Source organism: Monopterus albus, unplaced genomic scaffold (genome assembly GCF_001952655.1).
Source record: "Monopterus albus unplaced genomic scaffold, M_albus_1.0 scaffold197.1, whole genome shotgun sequence".
Classification (NCBI taxonomy): domain Eukaryota; kingdom Metazoa; phylum Chordata; class Actinopteri; order Synbranchiformes; family Synbranchidae; genus Monopterus; species Monopterus albus.
In genome coordinates this window covers 159,941-177,554 of record NW_018128077.1, presented here as the reverse complement: position 1 = coordinate 177,554, position 17,614 = coordinate 159,941, and the positions used below count along the sequence as shown (strand labels likewise).

The 17,614-nt window shown below is 40.7% G+C and overlaps 2 protein-coding genes and 1 non-coding gene across 3 annotated transcripts; all 3 read left to right on the top strand.

Moving 5' to 3' along the window:
• Positions 1 to 109: 109 nt before the first annotated feature.
• sars1 (seryl-tRNA synthetase 1) lies at positions 110 to 11,757 on the top strand. The gene is made up of 11 exons (XM_020617938.1): positions 110 to 306; positions 1,368 to 1,438; positions 1,587 to 1,667; positions 1,800 to 1,958; positions 6,333 to 6,476; positions 6,665 to 6,820; positions 7,459 to 7,680; positions 7,834 to 7,963; positions 9,110 to 9,267; positions 9,808 to 9,937; positions 10,715 to 11,757. The coding sequence occupies exons 1-11, from the start codon at positions 171 to 173 to the stop codon at positions 10,870 to 10,872; spliced, it is 1,545 nt and encodes a 514-aa protein (XP_020473594.1). The 5' UTR covers positions 110 to 170; the 3' UTR covers positions 10,873 to 11,757.
• Positions 11,758 to 12,621: 864 nt separating this feature from the next.
• On the top strand, positions 12,622 to 15,308 carry LOC109970391 (PTB domain-containing engulfment adapter protein 1). The gene is made up of 6 exons (XM_020617916.1): positions 12,622 to 12,679; positions 12,939 to 13,010; positions 14,305 to 14,403; positions 14,497 to 14,634; positions 14,819 to 14,923; positions 15,151 to 15,308. Exons 1-6 carry the CDS (start codon positions 12,632 to 12,634, stop codon positions 15,211 to 15,213), a joined length of 525 nt encoding a protein of 174 aa, XP_020473572.1. The 5' UTR covers positions 12,622 to 12,631; the 3' UTR covers positions 15,214 to 15,308.
• A 723-nt stretch (positions 15,309 to 16,031) lies between these two features.
• Positions 16,032 to 16,103, top strand: trnag-ucc (transfer RNA glycine (anticodon UCC)). The gene has a single exon. It is a non-coding gene; the product is annotated as a tRNA-Gly (tRNA).
• Positions 16,104 to 17,614: the final 1,511 nt, after the last annotated feature.

The following is a 17,614-nucleotide window of genomic DNA, read 5'->3' as shown; positions in this document are numbered from 1 at the left end:
ACCTCTGAGTGTAGTGGAAATTGAAATTGTTGCTAAGTTTAATATTTCTCACAATTAAGAAATGTATAAACTATAACAAATGAAACTGTGACTACTTCAGCAACGAGATCTGGTAACCCGGATGGAGGCGACGTCAGCTCTTCCAGTTTCTCTACAGACAGCGTGGAAAGATGGTGCTCGATTTGGACCTGTTTCGGACCGATAAAGGCGGCGACCCAGAAATCGTCCGTGAGACTCAAAGGAAGAGGTTTAAGGATGTAACCCTTGTTGATAAACTTGTTGCTGCAGATACAGAGTGGAGAAAATGTAAGCGTCTTTTCTGTTGTTTTAGTCGTTGTAGCTAACAGCTGGCTAACTTAATGATGCTCATGTTAGCGTAGCGTCGGCGTAATCTCCAATGGCAAGAAGATGGTACCAAATTCTATTTGAATTCCTGTCTTTTTCATTATTGGTATGCAAATACAGCCAAAGTTCTTATCCCATCTGGGACATTAAAAGACTTCTAATATTTTTACGATACTCTCGTGTATTCGGTACATTGAATTGCAAAAAATAGCTTCTAATAATGTACTTTTATGATGTTAAAACTAACGTTAACCTAAACTGCGCTCTTCCACTGCAGTGGACTGCATTTTAGAGCATTAACGTTAACGACTGAAATAGCAAATAAAGTGTTGCCTGTGTTTATAAATACGTGGTATATTTATGCCGGATTTGGCAGTGGACACCGTTTTGACAGGACGTAAAAGAATACCTAGTAAAAGTGGTGCATGTTTGTCTGTAAAGTAGGCAACAGTTTAAAATCAGATTTCAATGGAGTTTGGTATGATGTTCTGCCAACACTTAACATTAAAGGGGCTAATGTTAGCGCAGCTAGCACTATTCAACAAATCCACTATGAGCTCTATGGTTATCCTCCACCTAGTTAGCATAAAGGTAGTTACTAAATGTTAGGCTTTTAACAAACTGATACGAAGAACTAGTTAATCACGCGTTCTCGTAGTGTTATTACCAGGTATAATAGGAGGTGTTAGCTAACGCTAATGCTGGGTTAGCTTAGCGATGCCGGGTAATTATGTGCAATCTGATGCAATCCCGGACAGCAACATGACAAGTCAACCTCGCCCTGCAGTGTCGTCCCTATCCAACATGCTAACGTTAATGATTTTGTCAGTACATTGCTGCCACTATTTAAGTGACAAAAATATCCATTTACATTTTTATTGTCGTCTTTGTATGAGGGTGACTTGGTACTGACAGCAACACCTATCACCAGGTGACTAGTCCTACTACTGCACCTCACACACAGAGACTCATGAGGTTGGCGCGTTCCCACCATGGACTGACTGTGATTTACCCCCTAACAGGCCGCTTCACTGCAGACAACCTCAACAAAGTAAAGAACCTATGCAGCAAGAGCATTGGAGAGAAAATGAAGGTAAGGAATGACTGAAGAGGCCGTGGGGCATTGTAATAAGTGAGAGTTTAAGTTGGTCCTGTATGTGTCCTATAGTCTTTTAAAAACAGAGACACCTAGGAAGATGTCCCATTCTTTGGTACATTTAATTGTATATTATTGACTGCAGAAAAAGGAACCAGTTGGGGATGATGAGTCTGTACCTGAAGAAGCACAGAACCTGGAGGCCCTCACAGCTGAATCGTTATCGGTATGACTGTCTGTGCTCTTATGGCACCATTTTTACACGTTGTTAGCCTAATCTCTGTAGAAAAAAATAGAACTTAAAGCCTACACCTTTCTAAATGTTTCTTCCTTGTTTTTATTTTAATTATTTTGTCAGGCCCTGACAGTAACCCAGATCAAGAAGGTGCGTTTACTGGTGGACGAGGCACTGGAGAAAACTGAAAGCGAAAGGATAAAGCTGGAGGCAGAGCGTTTTGAGTACCTGAGGGAAATTGGCAACCTTCTGCACCCATCTGTACCCATCAGCAATGATGAGGTGGGTGATTTGATATAGGTAGATTGGATATAGACATAATAATACATTGTAAGTGGCTGTAATTTCACTAGCATTTTCCATTATGTCAAAGGTTAACGTGGTCTTCAAAAATATGTGGATTAAATAGCACATCAGGATACATCATAGTAAAATGTCAAAATCGCAATATCAAATTGTACTGTACCTAGACAACAGTGAGCTAAAACATTATCATGTAACACTGGTCTAGGATGTGGTATCAATCTCCTGACATAATTCTCAACAAAAAAAGCAAATGTCTAATTTAGGGTTGTCAAAGGTAGCGCAAATTCATTTTAATGCCACACATTTCTTTTTTTTTTACGTGCAATTAATGTATGCACAGTCTGTGATTTTGACCCTCATCCCGTCCTGTAGTTTGGGAAATCAGGAGGCGATGCAGCAGCAGAAGTAGATGAAGAAATGGGTCTTCTGAATGGCAAGTTCAGCTTCAAAAATCTGGCAGATGGTTCTCTCAACAAGACCAAAGTTATTTGCATTTACTGTCAATGTGAACTAAGTTACCACCAGAGTACCTTGAGTCTTAAATACCACGTGCTGACCAAGCACACAGCTGATGCAGAGAGCCCTCCTCCCTCTCACAAAAGGCAGACCACGCTGGATAGTTTGTAACAGAGTAACATGGGAGCAAGGCTTGTACACAGCCTGTAGGAGTCCTTTCTAACTCTATTCCAACACAACAGAGAAAAAGCAGAGGGCCATTACCTTGCTGCAGTATTTGAGATTACAATCAGTCCACATTACTAAATCTGACTGTTACTGTACAAGAGCCACCACTGTAACCAAGATAAACAACTTGTATGAAGACGAGAAGCTAGAGTGGACGAGGCATTGGGACAGACAAACACATGCGGTGCTAACCGGGGACTACTGGACTTCTCTCAGTAATCAGTTACATTGTGGTCCCTTTAAGGAACATTTAGAACCTGTGGTGGAAAAAATACTCGGATCCTTTAATAGTACAAGTAGCAATACAGCAGTGTAAAAATATTCCGTTACAAGTAAAAGTCCTGCATTCAAAATGTTACTTAAGTAATAATACAAAAGTATTAGTATCAAAACATGAATTACTAAAGGTAAAAGTGCTCATTATGCAAAATGGCACATTTCATGTTCCTGTATATCACATTATTGTATTATAATTATTGATGCATTATTGTGTACATCACATTTAATGCTACAGCTGGTAAAGGGTGAGCTAATATGAACTAGTTTATAAACATTTAATCTGAATTACTGCTGGGAAGCTTGTGAATTTTCCACCATTAATAAATGAGGTCTTATAACTATACTGTGTTTTTCTAGTAATATGATTAGGAAAAGTAACTAATAACTAAAGTTATAAAATAAATGTATTGGAGTAAAAAGTACAATATTTTCTTCAAATATAGTGAAGTCAAGGTTTAAAGTAAGAGAAAATGAAAATATTGAAGTTCAGATACCTCAAAATTGTACTTAAGTACAGTATTTGAATAAATGTACATGGGTACTTTGCACCACTGTTTGGAAGAGGGGAAAAGTGATTAATTTGTGATTAATTGCAATTTAACTATGGACAATAATGAGATTAATTATGATTAAATATTTTTTATCGATTGACAGCACTAGTCTAATTATTCCTCATGTACTTGTGAAAATGTTTCTTCCTGACCTAACCCAGTGATAATCAGTTTACAGAAAAGTAGCTGGCTGTCACATGAGAAGCATTTGGCATTTTTTTTGACAAGCTATCTATCAGCTGCAGAAATTAATTAAATTGGCAGTCAACCAGCCGCTTCACTGCAGACAACCTCAACAAAGTAAAGAACCTATGCAGCAAGAGCATTGGAGAGAAAATGAAGGTAAGGAATGACTGAAGAGGCCGTGGGGCATTGTAATAAGTGAGAGTTTAAGTTGGTCCTGTATGTGTCCTATAGTCTTTTAAAAACAGAGACACCTAGGAAGATGTCCCATTCTTTGGTACATTTAATTGTATATTATTGACTGCAGAAAAAGGAACCAGTTGGGGATGATGAGTCTGTACCTGAAGAAGCACAGAACCTGGAGGCCCTCACAGCTGAATCGTTATCGGTATGACTGTCTGTGCTCTTATGGCACCATTTTTACACGTTGTTAGCCTAATCTCTGTAGAAAAAAATAGAACTTAAAGCCTACACCTTTCTAAATGTTTCTTCCTTGTTTTTATTTTAATTATTTTGTCAGGCCCTGACAGTAACCCAGATCAAGAAGGTGCGTTTACTGGTGGACGAGGCACTGGAGAAAACTGAAAGCGAAAGGATAAAGCTGGAGGCAGAGCGTTTTGAGTACCTGAGGGAAATTGGCAACCTTCTGCACCCATCTGTACCCATCAGCAATGATGAGGTGGGTGATTTGATATAGGTAGATTGGATATAGACATAATAATACATTGTAAGTGGCTGTAATTTCACTAGCATTTTCCATTATGTCAAAGGTTAACGTGGTCTTCAAAAATATGTGGATTAAATAGCACATCAGGATACATCATAGTAAAATGTCAAAATCGCAATATCAAATTGTACTGTACCTAGACAACAGTGAGCTAAAACATTATCATGTAACACTGGTCTAGGATGTGGTATCAATCTCCTGACATAATTCTCAACAAAAAAAGCAAATGTCTAATTTAGGGTTGTCAAAGGTAGCGCAAATTCATTTTAATGCCACACATTTCTTTTTTTTTTACGTGCAATTAATGTATGCACAGTCTGTGATTTTGACCCTCATCCCGTCCTGTAGTTTGGGAAATCAGGAGGCGATGCAGCAGCAGAAGTAGATGAAGAAATGGGTCTTCTGAATGGCAAGTTCAGCTTCAAAAATCTGGCAGATGGTTCTCTCAACAAGACCAAAGTTATTTGCATTTACTGTCAATGTGAACTAAGTTACCACCAGAGTACCTTGAGTCTTAAATACCACGTGCTGACCAAGCACACAGCTGATGCAGAGAGCCCTCCTCCCTCTCACAAAAGGCAGACCACGCTGGATAGTTTGTAACAGAGTAACATGGGAGCAAGGCTTGTACACAGCCTGTAGGAGTCCTTTCTAACTCTATTCCAACACAACAGAGAAAAAGCAGAGGGCCATTACCTTGCTGCAGTATTTGAGATTACAATCAGTCCACATTACTAAATCTGACTGTTACTGTACAAGAGCCACCACTGTAACCAAGATAAACAACTTGTATGAAGACGAGAAGCTAGAGTGGACGAGGCATTGGGACAGACAAACACATGCGGTGCTAACCGGGGACTACTGGACTTCTCTCAGTAATCAGTTACATTGTGGTCCCTTTAAGGAACATTTAGAACCTGTGGTGGAAAAAATACTCGGATCCTTTAATAGTACAAGTAGCAATACAGCAGTGTAAAAATATTCCGTTACAAGTAAAAGTCCTGCATTCAAAATGTTACTTAAGTAATAATACAAAAGTATTAGTATCAAAACATGAATTACTAAAGGTAAAAGTGCTCATTATGCAAAATGGCACATTTCATGTTCCTGTATATCACATTATTGTATTATAATTATTGATGCATTATTGTGTACATCACATTTAATGCTACAGCTGGTAAAGGGTGAGCTAATATGAACTAGTTTATAAACATTTAATCTGAATTACTGCTGGGAAGCTTGTGAATTTTCCACCATTAATAAATGAGGTCTTATAACTATACTGTGTTTTTCTAGTAATATGATTAGGAAAAGTAACTAATAACTAAAGTTATAAAATAAATGTATTGGAGTAAAAAGTACAATATTTTCTTCAAATATAGTGAAGTCAAGGTTTAAAGTAAGAGAAAATGAAAATATTGAAGTTCAGATACCTCAAAATTGTACTTAAGTACAGTATTTGAATAAATGTACATGGGTACTTTGCACCACTGTTTGGAAGAGGGGAAAAGTGATTAATTTGTGATTAATTGCAATTTAACTATGGACAATAATGAGATTAATTATGATTAAATATTTTTTATCGATTGACAGCACTAGTCTAATTATTCCTCATGTACTTGTGAAAATGTTTCTTCCTGACCTAACCCAGTGATAATCAGTTTACAGAAAAGTAGCTGGCTGTCACATGAGAAGCATTTGGCATTTTTTTTGACAAGCTATCTATCAGCTGCAGAAATTAATTAAATTGGCAGTCAACCAGTCAGCTTCTTCTAATTGTCCCTGCCATTTTATTTATATAGCACATTTAAAAGCAACAACAGTTGGCCAAAGTGCTGTACATAACAAGGTGCGATTAAACACATAAAAGGAAAGTGAAACAAACTGTATAATCACTAGTTATATTTCCTCGTTTCCTCCTGACAGGATGTAGACAACAAGGTGGAGCGTACCTGGGGTGACTGCACCGTCGAAAAGAAGTATTCCCACGTTGACCTAGTGGTCATGATCGATGGCTTTGATGGAGAAAGGGGTGCAGTTGTGGCTGGGAGCAGAGGTTACTTTTTGAAGGTGAGTTCAAATATAAGTTCTGACACTTGTGCAGTAAACAAACAACAGCGCAGACAAGCAAAAACAGGCCAGCAGTTTGCTACTTTCAGGCCTTTTTCCCCAACAAAATACATAGAAGATCCATGGTTGACCTGTAAATGTAGAGACCAGCTGTTATCAGTTGTTTTCCTCCCCTCTGCTGTGTTCAGGGCCCGCTGGTGTTCCTGGAGCAGGCGCTGATCAATTATGCTTTAAGGATCCTCCATAGCAAGAATTACACCATGCTCTACACACCCTTCTTCATGAGGAAAGAGGTCATGCAGGAAGTCGCTCAGCTCAGCCAGTTTGATGAAGAGCTATACAAGGTACGGAAACGGAATTCTCCATTTCCTTTAAGCTTGTATTTACCCATTCAGGTGTTGTCATGGATGTGTAATGGGAGGTAAAGAGTGAGAGTCTGATCTGCAGAGGGCTGCATTTTGCAACCCTAAGCAGTGTAAGAAAGAGCTTATAATAAGTTTAGAAATGAAGTATTAACCATTTTAATACCATGGGTTTTAAATTCAATGCACTAGAGTCCTGATACTTTTGGTCATGTAGTGTCATTGGCAACAGTGCCACCTAGAGGCTCTAACAATGAGCTGCATGTTGTAATTGAAGTATTTGTGTACTCTCATGTGATGTCAGTGCTTCTCAGCTTTAGTGAAAACTCCCCCTCTGTTTCTTGTCTGCCTGTCCATGACACACTATAAAATAAAGGCTAAAGAGATAAGTACTTTATTGATCCTGAGGGAAATCCAGGATTTATTCGTACATATTTTGGCCAATGACATTTCATAACATGAAGCCCTTTTCCATTACACAACATTCAGAGAATTGTTTATACACAAGAAAGAACATGTCTGGAAAATTCCTTTTTAAAATTCCATTTCCAGGTTTTCCATGGCAGAACTGGATTTCTGTTTGTTGTTCCTCTTTCTGAACTACTATGTGTTTATGTCAGGTGATTGGTAAGGGGACTGAGAAGTCAGATGATAACTCCATAGATGAGAAGTACCTCATCGCCACCTCTGAGCAGCCCATCGCCGCCTTCCTGAGGGAAGAGTGGCTCAAACCTGAGGACCTGCCCATCCGCTATGCAGGCTTCTCCACCTGCTTCAGACAGGAAGTGGGTTCCCATGGCCGAGACACCCGTGGGATCTTCAGGGTTCACCAGTTTGAGAAGGTCAAAACTAATGTTTTACATCATTTGTTGGTGAAATACTGTTAAGGTTTAAACACTATTACCCCTTTTCTGTCAGTATATTTGATATTTTAAATGGGTAGATGTAGGAATTGACCTATAAAGTTTTTCCTCTCTCTTTTCCTTTCCTTGTAGATTGAGCAGTTTGTCTATGCCTCACCACATGATGGAAAATCTTGGGAGATGTTTGATGAGATGATAGGGACAGCAGAAGAGTTCTACCAGTCACTAGGAATTCCTTATCGCATTGTCAACATTGTCTCTGGTAGGTCCAGCCCGGTTTGGCTCAGTTTTGACTTAAAGCAATTTAAGTATAAATTGAAAACCTTCATCAGTGTCATGTGCACTGCTCTGTCCTGCACGTTTTACTCTACAAGCACATATACGGTCTTTAAATGCCCACAGGAATTATAGTTTTCAGAATGTGATCCTAAGAGCAACAGAATTTCAGTAAAAACGAGTCAAAGCAAAAAAATAGCTGATCACCACTGTATTCTGGCAAAACTCTGACTCTGAGTACAGCACCAAAAAATAATATGAGGTGTAATTACTCATGAACACTCGTGAGGTCCGTTGTGGTGAAGAAGGAGCTGAGTCATAAGACAAAGCTCTCAATTTACCGGTTGATCTACATTCCTACCCTCACCTATGGCCACCTATGAACTTTGGATCATGACCAAAAGAATGAGATCGTTGATACAAGCGGCAGAAATGAGTTTCCTCCAGACAGTGGCTGGGCACACCCTTAGGGATAGGGTGTGGAGCTCAGTCACCCGTGAGGAGCTCAGAGTAGAGCCGCTGCTCCTCCATGTTGAGTGGAACCAGTTGAGGTGGCTCGGGCACCTGTTTAGGATGCCACCTGGACGCCTCCCTGGGGAGGTATTCCGGGCATTTCCCCCGGGAGAAGGCCTTGGGGCAAATCCAGGACACGTTGGAGAGACTGTCTCCCGGCTGGCCTGGGAACACCTTGGGGTTCCTCCTGAGGAGCTAGAGGAGGTGTGTGGGGAGAGGGAGGTCTCGGAGGTTCTGCTTGGGCTACTGCCCCTGCGACCTGGTCTCGGATGAAGCGGACGAAGATGGATGGATGGATGGAATGAATGGTGTAGTTACTCCTTTTAAAATGTCACTTTTACATTTAGAAAAAGATGATAGGTGTTTTTATATTGTAATGGTGTTTATGTATACAGTGTATCTTATCTTTTCAGAAAGCAGTGTTTAGTCCAGGCAGTAACTTACAGTGAATTGAGAGCAGCCAAGAGTTTAGCAGTTTGGTTCATGTCATGACATCTGTAGGCTGTGCTACAATCACTCCCGAGGGCTTAATCACCAGCTGCTGCTAGAGCAGTAAGTGCTTGTCTTATGATCAGACCATCGTATCTGTTAACTGCCTACTTACTGCATGTGATTGTAGGTGCCCTGAATTATGCAGCCAGTAAAAAGCTGGACCTGGAGGCCTGGTTCCCTGGCTCTGGTGCTTTCCGAGAGCTGGTCTCCTGTTCAAACTGCACTGACTACCAGGCCAGACGCCTCAAAATCCGCTACGGACAGACCAAAAAGATGATGGACAAGGTGAGTGCTCGATTCCAGTGCAACGGTGCATGTTGACGAAGAGGTTTCTGTAACCAGGTCTCACATGAGATCTCAGCCAGGGAACTGAGATGTGGCTTGTCTCATGTGAGACCTGGTTACACCCCGAGCTGTTGCTGGGCAGTGAATGCCATCCAGCAAGGGAACTGAGATGTGGCTTGTTTCTTTATTTCCATTAAGCAAAAACATTAGAGACACTGTAGTTTCACAGTGCCTCATTTAGTAGGGCCAGGCCTTATTAACTTAATTCAGTTTAGAAAAAATTGTCTGTTGTATCTCTTTTCCACTGCTCAGCCAGGGTTAAATGCGTTAAAACTAAAACTATAAAAGTTACACGATGAAAATACACATTGCATCAAGACTTTCTGCACGATATAACACCACTATGGAGATAATTTTAGAGGTCCACACATGATGGACACCATAAGATTAATTAGATTCCCTCCATCTCATTAAAGCCTTTTTAAAGTACTGCTTTGAAGCAGCACAGTTGTTGCTCACTTCTCTCTGTTTGTTATGTAGGCAGAGTTTGTGCACATGTTGAACGCCACCATGTGCGCCACCACACGTGTGATGTGTGCCATCCTGGAGAATTACCAAACCGAAGAAGGCATCATTATTCCAGAGAAACTCAGGGAGTTCATGCCTCCTGGTAAGCTGCATTGAATAGGGGTGGAACAGTTCACAAAATCCATGGTTTTGGGGTCATGTTTTTCAGTTTTGGTATGTTTTTATGTAAGACTCAGGGAGGATACTGCCAATTTCAACATGCTGCTTATTTATTTGGCAAAAAGTTAACAAATGTTTGACTTGAAACTCTGGCTAAGAACATAAGGAGCATAAACACTTCTTTATTGTCAACACAAAGTGCATCATAACGCAAATGCACTTTGTTCCATAACAGCACTGCTCATTTCATTCTATTTTGTAGTTGACCAAAACAACTACAAAATAGGTAACTTTAGATTTTGTAGGCGTTATGTCTCAACCTGTTTCAAATAAATCAAACGATAAGTACATGCCTCAAACTGTGACTAATGAACCCAACAGGCTGGATTTTTTACAAACCGTTCCACTGCTCGTGTTTTACATCTGCTGTGTTCATTCAAAACACTTAAGCTGTCTGGCCAGCTACAAGAAACGTCTGACCTCTGTGATTGCCAACAAAGGTTTTGCCACCAAGTACTAAAGCACGTTTTGCAAAGGGATCAAATACTTATTTCATTCATGAAAATGCAAATTACTTTAACTTTTTTTGTAATGCATTTTTCTGGATTTTTTTGTTGTTGTTGTGTCTCTCACTGTTCACATAAACCTACCATTGAAATTGTAGACTGATCATTTCTTTGTTAGTGGGCAAACTTTCAAAATCAGCTGGGGTTCAAATAATTTTTTCCCTGACTGTATATCACACCTGTCTGTCCTACAGGTTTGACTGAGATGATAAAGTTCGTCAAGCCTGCTCCTATTGATCAGGAGATAGCTAAGAAATCAAAGAAACAGCAGGGAGGAGGCAAGAAGAAAAAGCAGGGAGGAGACCAGAACTTGCCTAACGCCGTGGAGACCATGTCCATCAACGACTCATAGACTCCAGCACATGACAGCAGAGTCGCTTTACCCACCTCCCAGATAGAAACTGATGGGGTAGAGCCTCATGTTTTTATAATATTCTAGAGTAAGTGGTGCCATTTCTCCCACACTTGAATGGTTACGTTAGAAACTGGGGAAAAGAACGTCTCAATTCGGCACTGAATGTTTTGTGTCCTTAAAGCGAAGGCTCGGCTCTGTCCTATCTGTGTCTATCTGAATGGATGGTGTCATTCATCCCAGCTTTTCGTCCCCTCATTCGCATAAAGCATATGGAAAAAGGGATTTCTCTGTGCTCTCAGCCATCCACTGACCATCTGTACATCTGCAGCAACACTGAGCCTAAAATGAACAGAAAAGACTGCTTAAGCTGTCTGAGGGACCCGGTTTGTTCATGTAGTCAGAATCAGCTGCCGCACTAGTTTCTGTGACTGGTGTGTAGTGCAGCTGAACCACTGGTTGTAGGCGGGCACATGTTGTTTTAAGATCTATACTCAGCATTGAAAATTGCAGTTTGCAAATGTTTGGAGTTTTGTATCATCAGTTAATGTCTGAGAGCTTCATTTTTTGGTTCTTTGCAGAGAGCAAAACCTGTATCTCTGATTATTTCACATCTCCCGTGGGTTTAAAGTTATTAGTGAAATGTAAAAATCTACCTGGTGAAAATGATCAGCTGTTTTAACTCTGTTTCAGGGTTCTCTTCATGTCTTTGATCACAATCATTTTTGACCATTGTTGATTGAAATCATTGTCGACCGCAACTCTGTTCATTAGTTTATAATTGAGACATTCACATTGTATGCACTTGGCTAATATAAAGATATATATGTGTATATGACGGCGTTGATGAAATGCAACTCACTGAACAAATAAATACAGTTAACATGGAAGTCCTTTTTGTGCATCTGTTTTTCAAGAAGTCTAAAATGAGTCATGCCTTGAATTCTAAAATGAATATCTCGAATTAACAGTGGGAACTCAGCTAAAACTATCCATCAATCCATTACCTATGCTGCTTACACTGAGGAGGATTGCAGGGGGCTGGAGTCTATTTCAGCTGACGCTGAGTGAGAGGTGGGATACATCTTGGACAGGCCACCAGTCTATCGCAGGACTGACATTTAGATAAACAACCACACACTCACACTGAGTCCTACAGGCAGTTTAGAGTCACCAATCAACCTAAGCTGCATGTTTTTGGAAATGTGGGAGGAAGCCAGAGTACCTGTAGAGAACCCATGCAGGCACAGGGAGACACCGGGTCAGCTGGAACCTGTTTGCTGTGAGGCGACAGCGCTAACCACTGTTCCATCATGCCGCCCAGCTAAAATCATGTCGTCTTTTAATTTCACACAGCTCTAAAGCATCATGATAACTTGTTTCTCAAAGCATCTGCCAGCTTAAGTGTAATAACTTAAATAGCTTTATCTTGGCAAAATAACCCTAAATCGAACATTTACTGTCAGTGGAGTCATGAATACTTAATCAAATTGTATGCATGAAAGGTCCATGCAGCCTGGATGTTTGGCAAAGTGCAATAAGGAAAACATGGTAGTTACTTATTAACCCCAGCAGACTTTACACCTGTTTATCTGTAACGCAGTAAGAACCTGATTGTCTCCAGTATATTTAGAAAAAGGTGAGATTAACCAGCAGTATATATTTTTCATCACTGAGTTAATTCAGTACATTTTGATGCTGGTGTACATGTTACAGTGTTTCTGTGTCAAAGAGCAGGTACCCCGCCAGGCGTGTCGACATGAGTGACGCTTCAGAGGACGACAATGAGATCTCCTTTCGGGTGAAGGTGAATACTGATTTTTGAGAGTAAAATCTTAAGGTGGAAACAGCTCATAGGTGAGATAGTTTGATTACTTGCTACAGCTGAACAATGCTACTGTGTACTTTGTTTAATTTAGCTCCATTTGTCTTGGGCTGAGTTTCTAGCTATTTAAACTTCTCCATACAGCAGCCTACATACTGTACATACAGTTTTCATTTTGTTGTACTTCTTAATTGAAACTTCCATTTTGCTTTGTGTGTGTTTTCTTTTCTCTAAACTCTAGTTCCTTGGGCGAGTTGAGGTAGTTCGTCCTGATGGACTACAGATCCTGGAGGAAGCGGCTCAGAGCATCAAGGTCAGCAATGAGTGTTTTAATGCACTTAGCACAGTCCTTCCCTGTATACCATTTTTAGTCATACTAGCAGCAGCTCTATGGGGTGGCAGTGTCAGCTGGCCAGCCACTTTAGGCACTGCAAAATGTATCATGGTGACTTTGGAGATTCCCCAGACGTTTCATCTTGTGCCATCATAAGTTTGATATTTTTGCTTTGGAAATGTTTTTGTATAATTGATGGAAATGCTATAACATCTAGTAGATATTTATGGTGCCCAGAGAATCAACCTGGTGATCCCCTGGCCCTTGTAGTCTTGATTAAAATTTCTGGACACTTGGTTTTATGGGCAGATTGTGGGGGGGGGGTGTGACCAGAGCTGGCACCAGCCACCCCCACAGTCCGATTGGCCTACCCTGGTGCCATCCTTGCCAGAGTCAAAATGTGATGCTTTTCAGTATTAATGAAATAAAAAAAACATGCTAGGTTGTTGCAGGGTGGCAGGCTGGAGCAGTGGTTAGCGCTGCTGCTTTGGGTTCAAGCCCTACCTGAACTGGTGCAGAGTTCACTTCCTTCTACAGTCCAAAGACATGTTGCAACCCTAAATTGTCCTTATGTATGAAAGTGGGTGTGTGTGGTTGTCTGGCTTTAAGTGCCAGCCCTGTGATAGACTGGCAACATGTCCATGATGTACCCCACCTCTCACCCAGTGACAACTGGGATTGTCTCCTGACCCTTTTCAGGATAAATAGTATAGATAATGGATGGAGTTTTTGCCTCAAATACGTTTAACATTTTTCTAATGCTGTTTAATTGATATTGATAACATTTGTTTATTTTATACCTTGCATGGGCCTTAAGTTGTTGTGTTGTGGTGGAGTACTTGGCAGTGATGTGGTATGGGAGGGGTGGACCATTATGCAGCAGTGATGTCCCCAGCTGGAATTAAATAAGGAGCACTGCCAAAGTTAACTAAAGAAAGCACTGTGTGTGTCTCATTTTTACACAAAATAAACGATTTGATTCTTAATGATGTATGGTTTGTTATTTCATAGAACTCTAGGGCTTTAATTTACAAGACATGGCTGTTGCAATTTTTTAAAGTGCATAGATACAGATCAGGGCAAGGGTATAAAGCTTAGAAAATAAAAATTGGGACTTTTCTGTACATTAGGAAGTTCAAGTGTTCTGGTGGATTTACAAACTGGTGTGGATGCTCCATGGCACCCCATTCACATCTTTTTTAATAAAGTCCACATGTTTGTACAGAGAGACAGTGACAGAAATGACATGTAATGCATCTCCTCGCATCCCTAGACACCAGAAAAATACTCAACAGAAAAGGCAGCCAAGAAGAGCAAAGTCCATCTCTTCCTGTCCCAGAGTGGAATAGACATTTTGGAAAACAAAACCAAGGTGTGTGATCAGTCCAAGGATGCATTTCACATTCTGCTTTCCTTGCCCTTGAACGATCACTTTATATCTTCTTATTATCTTTTGCCTCCCCAGTTTTTGTTGTACACTTGCCCTCTCTCCACTGTTTCCTTCTGTGCCATGCTGCCATCCTCACCCAAGGTTTTTGGCTTTGTGGCCAGACACCCTGCAGCGGACATGTGCCACTGTTATCTGTTCCAGAGCAAGATGTTTGTGAGTAATCCCAGGAGCTACAGAATAACAGACGCTACACAGTCCCCATGGGAACATTTTGGTGATTTATTGTTTTTTTATTGAGTACACAAGGAGACCACTAACATCAAGGTAAACAATGTGGCTCCAAACTAGAAAGAAATATTTTGCCCTAAGTCTTTTCAATTTCCAAAACATTTTTCAGTCTCACGTGCTGGTCTCCGTTATTGGGGATGCCTTCCGAGCATCAACAAAGGAGGAGAGCATCCACGGAAGACGAGACCTGATAGTGGAAGCACTCAGACATAAGGTCAGCTCTACTTATTGTTCATTAGGATAGGCTACTTCTTTAGTCCAGGCCATCTCACTTCAAATTATTATGGTAATAATAGTATTTTAGTTTGTTCTGAAAAGGTTTTCAGTTTGTTTTAATATTTAAAGTGAAGGGGAGTTAATTCTAGCTCCTATCAAGTTAAAAGTTTGTGATGTTTAGAAGGGGGTTTTTACAGCTGTCTCTGCTTTCTCATTCTTCCTCAGAATAAAATGCTGCAGAGAGAGAATGCTGAGCTGAACAGGAGGCTTGCTGGACAAAGCGACTAACCATAAGAATTTCTGTTGTTGTATTTGCACACTCCGAAGATACTTAAATGTGGTACTTTCCCTCAGAAAAACCCTAAGCAAATAGTGGGGCACAATAAAAGGAGAGAACAGCTGTACAAGGAAGATGGGGTTCAGAAAAAACTTCAATAAAGTTTTTTGGAGTTGTTTGTCTGAAATATATATTATTGAATTCACCGTAGTTGTTTTATCTGAATTCATACCAGTAGAGGGCAGCAACGAGGTCATCAACTGTCATCCCACATTGCCGGAAGTAGTGCATGTAATAGTTGTGTCTAAACAAAATTAAGTCTTAAATATCACAGTGAAAGTTGAAAACTGACATGCAGGAATTAACTGTGACTGTAGAACTGATGTTTGGTTCCCGCAATCCTATTCAGGAATAAGCGCTATAGATGATGGATGGATGGATGGGATATGGATCAGTATAGATTGAGGAGAGGCTTCACTTTCTGTATTCTGATTACGTTGACATTTATACAGATAGACCTAAAGATCTGCGAACAGGAAGAATGGGGTATGTGTTCAAAATTCCATCTTTTAAAGTAAATACTAAAAATAACATGTACTGTAACTCAAAGAGAAAGATTAAAGAGAAGCTTAGATAGGAACTGGATTGATACAGAACTGAGACAGCTATCTATGGTGCCACCTCATACACAGACACACACAATGCGCCATAAAGGGCATTAACCTAATGGGCCTGGTAGCAAAATGGAAGAGCTATATTTCTGAGATATGTGGAAGACATAACATATCCCCAAATCCCACTGCTCTTTGGATACAGTGAATGCAAGATGGCGTTGGTGGTATAGTGGTTAGCATAGCTGCCTTCCAAGCAGTTGACCCGGGTTCGATTCCCGGCCAACGCAGAATTTTCAGAAATTTCCCCACTGTGGGGTCAATAAAGTACCTATTCTAATTCGTGTTTTATTATTCAAAACTGCTGAGGAAATACACTATAGATGTTTTATTCGCTAATAAACAACAAATGCTTTTTGGTATTAATCAGCTTTTACAGACTGAAGTTCCTTTTTTTGTAAAACTAACAAAAGCCAATTGTTTATGGTCAAAAGCTTTCTAACTGTTCACCACTTAAATGATTTGCACAGTGTTGACAACTTGGCGACTTTCTCCCTAAATCTGGCGACTTTTTTTGTCAAAAGCGACTAGCGACTTTTTGTGGTGTTTTGGAGACTGACGTGAAATTACGTATCGCTCTGCAGGTACTGTCCTCAACGAGCAGCGGGTGCTGCCGTGAGCCCCTACTCTGTCCCAAGGCTCTCACAGTAGCCTCGCGCAGAGGTCCCAGCTGCAGTCAGAGCAGAAAGGATTCCCTCATCGCTCCCTGCAAATAGGTCGCGCATGCGCAAAGCCGCCAATCCCGCCCTGGTTTACAGAGCGAGTTGTAAATGTAAATGTTTCTTCAGTGTCACACTAAAATAACTCAGGGAACGCTGCACTGAACATTGGACAATGGTACACAGGACACATGAAGCCAACACAAAGTTTGGTGTGACGGAAAGAAAGTGTGTGTATATTTGGCAGATATAGGTATTTTGGATAGGATTTAGTAATTTATGCAGTTCTAAGAACTTTTTCTTTTTAAATTCCTTCGGCTTTATTATTGTTCCACACTCCTTACACACACGGGACAACACAGTTATCAACACAGCTGTCCCCCACAAACTCACCCACAAACTGTCCACACTAGGTCTGCACCCCACCCTCTGTGACTGGCTCCTGGACTTTCTGACTAGCAGGCCCCAGACTGTCAGGAATGGCAATAGGACTTCAGCCAGCATTATCACGGACATTGACACCCCACAAGTCAAGAAGGATGTGTTCTCAGTCCCATCCTCTACACTCTGTTCACCCACGACTGCGTCGCCTCCCACAAAAACGACATCATCCTAAAGTTCGCGGATGCGCCCACAGTGATAGGTCGCATCACTGGCGGGGACGAAGCAGCCTACAGGAGGGAGGTGGCCGGTCTGGTGTCATGGTGCAAGGACAATCAGCTGGCTCAGGATCTACCTCATATAATTCCATCTGTACTGTTTACATACTCATTTTGCACATGCATAATTGCACACTCACTGCTGAGTATTTGCACTCCAAGGCTCCCACATAGCATATATTCTCTCTACAATATACTGCGTTCTTGTTGTGTTTTTATTTGCGCCCTTCACTTGCTACTTTAAAGTGCCTTAGATTTGTGATTTTACTGCCTATTTAGATTTGTGTTATTGCTCATCTACTTTATATTTCACTTGTATTGTGTGGCATTCATGTGGACGGCAAAGTAAGAATTTCATTGTACAGGGAAACACGTCTCCTAACTGTGCATATGACAAATAAACACTTTGACATTTGACCTCCA